Raw genomic sequence first — 5,421 nt, forward strand, 5'->3', positions numbered from 1 at the left:
GTGGGGCACGTCTCGGTGCTTTGGCTCCTTGGCTGCCAAGCGGGATTTGCAGGGTGGAGGAAAGGAAGGGAACCGATAGCCCCGGCCTCTTTCTGCTCGGTCGTAGCAGCGTTGGGGCAGTGACGGTGCCGAGGTGGGGTAATGGCGGTGCCGAGTCAGCACCCGTGCGGGCAAACTGAATTTCGTGGTACCGGCTTGCCCAGGCTTCGTCATTCAGCTGGGTGACTGGTTGCCCGACATCGGTGTGCCGCTGCGGGTTTGCTGGGATGGCTGGAAAGGGGCCATGCCGCTGGGGGTGGGCGCTGATGGCTTTCCGTGCTGGCCCTGGGGCTGCGTGTCCTGTGGGCAGGGAGCCAAAGGGAGAGTTTGGAAGATTCGGTGTGCTGGAAGTTGACGGCCTTGAGAGAGAAATGTCGGATGCTGTGATTTGGGGGGGGCGGGGGGAAGCTGATTTGGGAGCCGGGGGCAAGAGGGAGACCCAGACCTGAGTCTCCCCCTGGACCTGGTGGAATGGGAGCAGCGCTCCACATGCCGGCAGCTTTGTGTGGGGAAGAGCAGCCTCTTCCCTGCCACCAGGGACTTTGTTGTTGGACCTCGATGGTGTGGAGATGTGGGAGATGTAGGAGCTCCGAGGGAGGGGGCAGCCTGAAAGGGTTAACGGGTCCGGGGGAGCCTGGAGGGGACCGTTCACACCCTCTGCCCAATCCTGGGAATCCCTGGGTGCTAATTGAGCACTAACCAGATGAAAGGCTCCAATCAGGCCATCAACACCCCCCACCCCCGGCCTCAGGTCCCCAGCCCGGGCTGCTCTTTGTCTGCTGGAAGGAGAGGAGCAATGTGGCTTCTCCCCAGCTTCAGAGCCGGTCTCGCCTGGGCTCTCCTTAGCCTGGTTCTGGGCATGGAGTTGAGTTTGCAGGAAAGTTTCCTCTTAAAATCCTTGGGTCTGAGCGCCAAGCCCAGCCCGAAAACCCCCGTTCCTGTGCCGTCTGTGCTCTGGCGGATCTTCCAGAAGAGAAAGACGCTGCTGCCTTCTACAGACAAAGACCTGGCGGATGCCTGTAGGGTGGAGGAATTTAATGTCCCTGGGAACATCATCCGTGTCTTCGCCGACCGAGGTACAGAAACGCCGTGGTTTGGGTCCTGTCCTTTGGAAGCTCTTCTGGTCTCTGGGCGGGGAGACTTTGCTCCGGTTCTGCCTTTTCTGGCTCTTGGGTGGGAGAAGCTGGGGCAGGACGGGGCGCTGCTTAGAATGGGTCTCCAGGAGCGATCCCTGCTGTGTAAGCTCTGGTCGTCGTAGATAATTACGTACAGTTTAGAAAGGAGTCAGTAGAGGAGGCAGCGGGTGTAAGGCTCTGTCCTGGAGTCCCCTCATGGAAGTTCAGAAGATGCTGGTTTGATCCCAGGTTGGGCTGGCGGTGGTGGAGGTGGCTCCTCACCTGGGCAGTGGTAACGTGGCTGTGGGTGAGGCCGGCACCCAGCTCCGGATGGGGATGGGATGCTCGGCCGCTTGGCTGTGTCCCCTCCCCGCCGCCTCCTTTTTGCCCTCATGCCTCTGGCTGACCGTGCGGCACATCTGCTGCAGCCCGTGGCCTCTCCGAGCCCTTCTCGGCTACTCGGGAACTGTTTGGTCGGTGTCCTCCTGGTCTCGAGCCACCAGGGAGCTTCTCTTCTCTTGTGATCCCAGGTTTCCAAGGGAAACCTCGGGCTGGCTGCAGCAGGCAGCTTACCAGTCCCTAAAGGTTGCTGCCATTTGCCCTCCTTTCCCCTCCGTCCCAAACAGCTGGCACCCCACAACCCGCCCCGTACTGGGGGGAGATATTTACAGCCGGGGAAAAATAACTCCCCGAGACGTTAAGCAGGGGAGATGCTGGAATGGCTGTAGCATCCCCGCGCCGCAGGCCGGAGCCCAGGCTGGCGGTTGTGCCTCCAGACCTTTCTGAAGGCCGTGCCATCAGGCTGACAGACCCCGCTGCATCGTTGTCATCTCCATCCGACGCCTGCGGGTGCGCTTGGCTGCCACCACCGTCAGCCCCATCTTCCTCTCGCTGTGCAGCCAAGAGCTTAAACCGGAGCACTGGGAGGCTGATCCCGCTCAGCGTGACAGGGTTCAACCGCCGCCACCTCTATTTCTCCTTCTTTGTCAGGCCACTTCATTCATATCGGGCAGCCCCAGAAGCTGCTGTGTCTGCAGAAGCGTCTCTACTTTAATCTCTCTGTGCTGGAGGAGGGCGAGCGCTTGACGATGGCTCAGCTGGAGATCAAATTCAGCCACAACTCCTACCACACCTCCAGCCGGGGACAGGTTTTTGAGCTGAGGCTCTACCAAGCCTCCCAGATGTCTCTCCGGGGGATGCCCTCCCACGGGCACGTCCGAAAGCTGCTGGTGCAGCAGTCCTTCGCCCAGCTGCACAAGTCTCTTCTCTTCAACCTGAGCGGGGTGGCGAAGGACTGGAGAACGCACAGCAGGAATCTGGGCTTGATCCTGGAGATCTCGGTGAGCAGCGGAGACGGTGCATCAGCCCTGGCGAGCCGGGGGCTGCGGAGCCTCTGCGCCAGCATCGACTCCTTCCTGGACACCTCTCTGCTGGTGGTGACCCTCAGCCAGCAGCAGTGCAAGGCTTCCAGGAGGAGGAGAAGCGCCCACTACACCCCCGTCACTCCCAGCAACCTCTGCAAGCCCCGGCGGCTTTACATCAGCTTCAGCGACGTGGGCTGGGAGAACTGGATCATCGCGCCGCAGGGCTACATGGCCAACTACTGCCTGGGCGAGTGCCCCTTTCCCCTGACGGCCGAGCTGAACAGCACCAACCACGCCATCCTCCAGACCATGGTGCACTCGCTGGACCCCGAGGGGACCCCCCAGCCCTGCTGCGTCCCCGTCAGGCTGTCCCCCATCTCCATCCTCTACTACGACAACAACGACAATGTGGTGCTGAGGCACTACGAGGACATGGTGGTGGACGAGTGCGGCTGCAGATAGCGGAGCCGTGTGTGCCGGGGGGGGGGGTCAGTCCCGGCTGAAGCGTTGAATGATTGATGGAATAAATCCGAGTGCGTTTAATCCCCGCTGTGATGGTGTTGAGGGAGTTTCCCCGTGGTGCATCGCCTGTTGGAGCCCGCCCTGGGGCTGCCCTTCTCCATGCGCAGCCGGGGAGGGGATCTGGCACCCTGGGGTCATTAGCGGATCGTGAGTTATCCAGGGCTGGGTGCTCAGCCCTCGGCTGAGCAGGATGGGATTATGATCAAGCCTGGCGCCGGTTGTCTCGTCCATTCCCCACGGGCGATGGTGGCACCAGGCTGTGAATCCCAGACCCCTCTCCTTCTTGGCCGAGCACCCGCTGGGCTTCTGCTTTTCAACTATACGCTGCCGCTTTCTTAGTGCGAAAAAAGAAATTCCTTTTTTTTTTTTTTTTTTTTTGGTGAGATGATGTTTGATGGGGCCTGTGCTGGGAGGAGGTGCCGCGGTGGCTCCGGTCCCGCTGCGGGATGAGGTACGGTGTCATGGCAGGAGCCGCATTCTTGTGGTGCTGCGCGACCGACTCCCTTCCCCCGGCGGCGTCGGAGCCTGGAGCAGCGCTCGCAGGTGTCTCTATTGCTGTGGGAACTCAGGGCTGAGCTGGTTTTAGTGGGCTGTTGGCACGGGGGCACATTTGGGGCAGGGGGTGGGGGTGGGGGGCAAACGCAGCCCCTGGGGGCTGTGGGGAATTTGGTGTGTGAGAAATGATTTTTGGCTGAGGAAGGAGTGTGTGACGCGGGGAATGTGGTGTCCTGGTGCAGAGATGGTGGAGTCAGCGACACCTTGTTCCCTCCCAGCCTGCTCTCAGGCGGTATTTAATTTACCTCGTTGGATAATTGCCGCCCCTCTCCCCGGTGGCGGCAGGACCAGCCTGACCCGCGGCTGGAGCCAGATGGCAGCCGAGCATCAGGCAACAGCAGCGCCGCAGCGTTACAGCCCTGGTACGTCAAGCCCCCACGTTCACGTGGCTGTGGGTTTTAGGGTTATTTTTGTTTTATTTGTGGGTTTTTCTGGGGGAGCCGGCCATGGCAGTAGCGTGGCCGTGCTCTCCCCGAGGCTGTTCCATGCCCGTGGCAGCAGCGCGGTGGAGCCCAGCACGGGCCCAGCTTTGCAGTCGGGGCTGAGCAGCCCATGGAGGAGCCGCTGCTGTTCCGGGCTGCGCCGTCTCTCGGCAGCTGGAGGTTTGAAGCCGCTGAGCCCTCCCCTGTGTCAGGTTCTGGCCCATGTTAAACGTTCCTGACACACCTGCAGCTCTGCTTTTTTGGGGGGGCAAGGGGAGGACAGAAAAGGAATCTGAGTTAGACTTGAATTTTTTGTGGTTGTTTTAACTGTGAACCTGACACCCTAGCATAGATTATTTTTTGTTGTTGGTTGTTTTTTTTTTTTTTTTGTACCGATGTCGTATTGTCTTCATGGTCTGATGAAGTATTCCCAGGCAACGCTGGGCTTTCTCCCTCCGGGGAAGCGCTAGAGGTTTAACCACTGCAGAGAAAACACCTTCCTGGCCCCCGGGGCCGCGTTTGTGCTGACACCACTGAACTGTGTCGCTGAACACCACGACTCGGGGACTGTCAGTGCTTTAGCTGGGTCCTGCACTAACATTTTCGCATCCTGTTGGGGTTCTTGACAGCACCGTGGAGCAGAGCGCTCCGGGGCGGCCCCGCTGCGCACCAGCAGATGAGGAGGAGCTCTGCTGCAACCCATTTCAAGCACGTAAATGTTTTAAGGGCTTAGAGTAGGACTTCACTAAAGCAAGCAGAAGCCATTTCTTTCGAATTTAAGATGAGCAGCATTAAGAAAAACCTTGAAGTATTGGTGTGTTAGTGCTGGTGCTGTGGCAGACTCCATTTACGGTGCAGGGGGTACAGCAGGCCGCGGACCTGGTTCTCCAGCGCGATGGAGGGTCACTGTCCCCCCTCCATCACCCCACCCGCACGCAGAGGGCCGGTGAGGTGGAAGGAGGTGGGTGACAGCCCTGGAGTAGCTCTAAGGAGCATTTCAGCAGATGCTGAGCCCCCCCAGGGCAGCCCCAAACCGCAGCCAGGTCTCGCTTTTGGCCGCGATGAGGGTAAGTGCCACTTCCACGTTCAGGGGAAGCAGGAGGGAGGAGATCTTCCACGCGGGACTGGCCACCTCTAGGATGAGCCTCCGGTCACTCCTGCAGCTGCCCCAGCACAGACCACGCCGGGGCTTCGTCCCCTCTGAGGCAGAGGAGGGGAGCGGGGAGGGACGTTTAACGGAGATGGCACAGTTCATTTGCTTACCCCTGTACGCTATGCACACCCCCCACTTTTGTACTAGTCTGTGTTTAAAAAAAAAAAAGTAATAAACGTGGAAGTTTATACAATCAGACTAAAGTTTTAATGAACGTTGCCTGGTTTCACCATTGAAAGTTAGAGGCCACC

General features: G+C 59.5%; 1 protein-coding gene across 1 annotated transcript; it reads left to right on the top strand.

Annotated features, from left to right (window-relative positions):
• The first annotated feature begins 2 nt into the window (after nt 1-2).
• Nucleotides 3-5,361, top strand: GDF1 (growth differentiation factor 1). The gene is made up of 2 exons (XM_074565342.1): nt 3-1,115; nt 2,145-5,361. Exons 1-2 carry the CDS (start codon nt 743-745, stop codon nt 2,978-2,980), a joined length of 1,209 nt encoding a protein of 402 aa, XP_074421443.1. The 5' UTR covers nt 3-742; the 3' UTR covers nt 2,981-5,361.
• Nucleotides 5,362-5,421: the final 60 nt, after the last annotated feature.

The sequence above is a fragment of the Larus michahellis genome, chromosome 23, assembly GCF_964199755.1.
Source record: "Larus michahellis chromosome 23, bLarMic1.1, whole genome shotgun sequence".
Lineage (NCBI taxonomy): Eukaryota > Metazoa > Chordata > Aves > Charadriiformes > Laridae > Larus > Larus michahellis.

Coding starts and splice junctions, on each gene's coding strand:
- GDF1 (XM_074565342.1), top strand. CDS start 743: ATGAAAGGCTCCAATCAGGCCATCAACACCCCCCACCCCCGGCCTCAG. Junction 1,116..2,144: donor CCGTGTCTTCGCCGACCGAG/GTACAGAAACGC, acceptor CTTCTTTGTCAG/GCCACTTCATTCATATCGGG.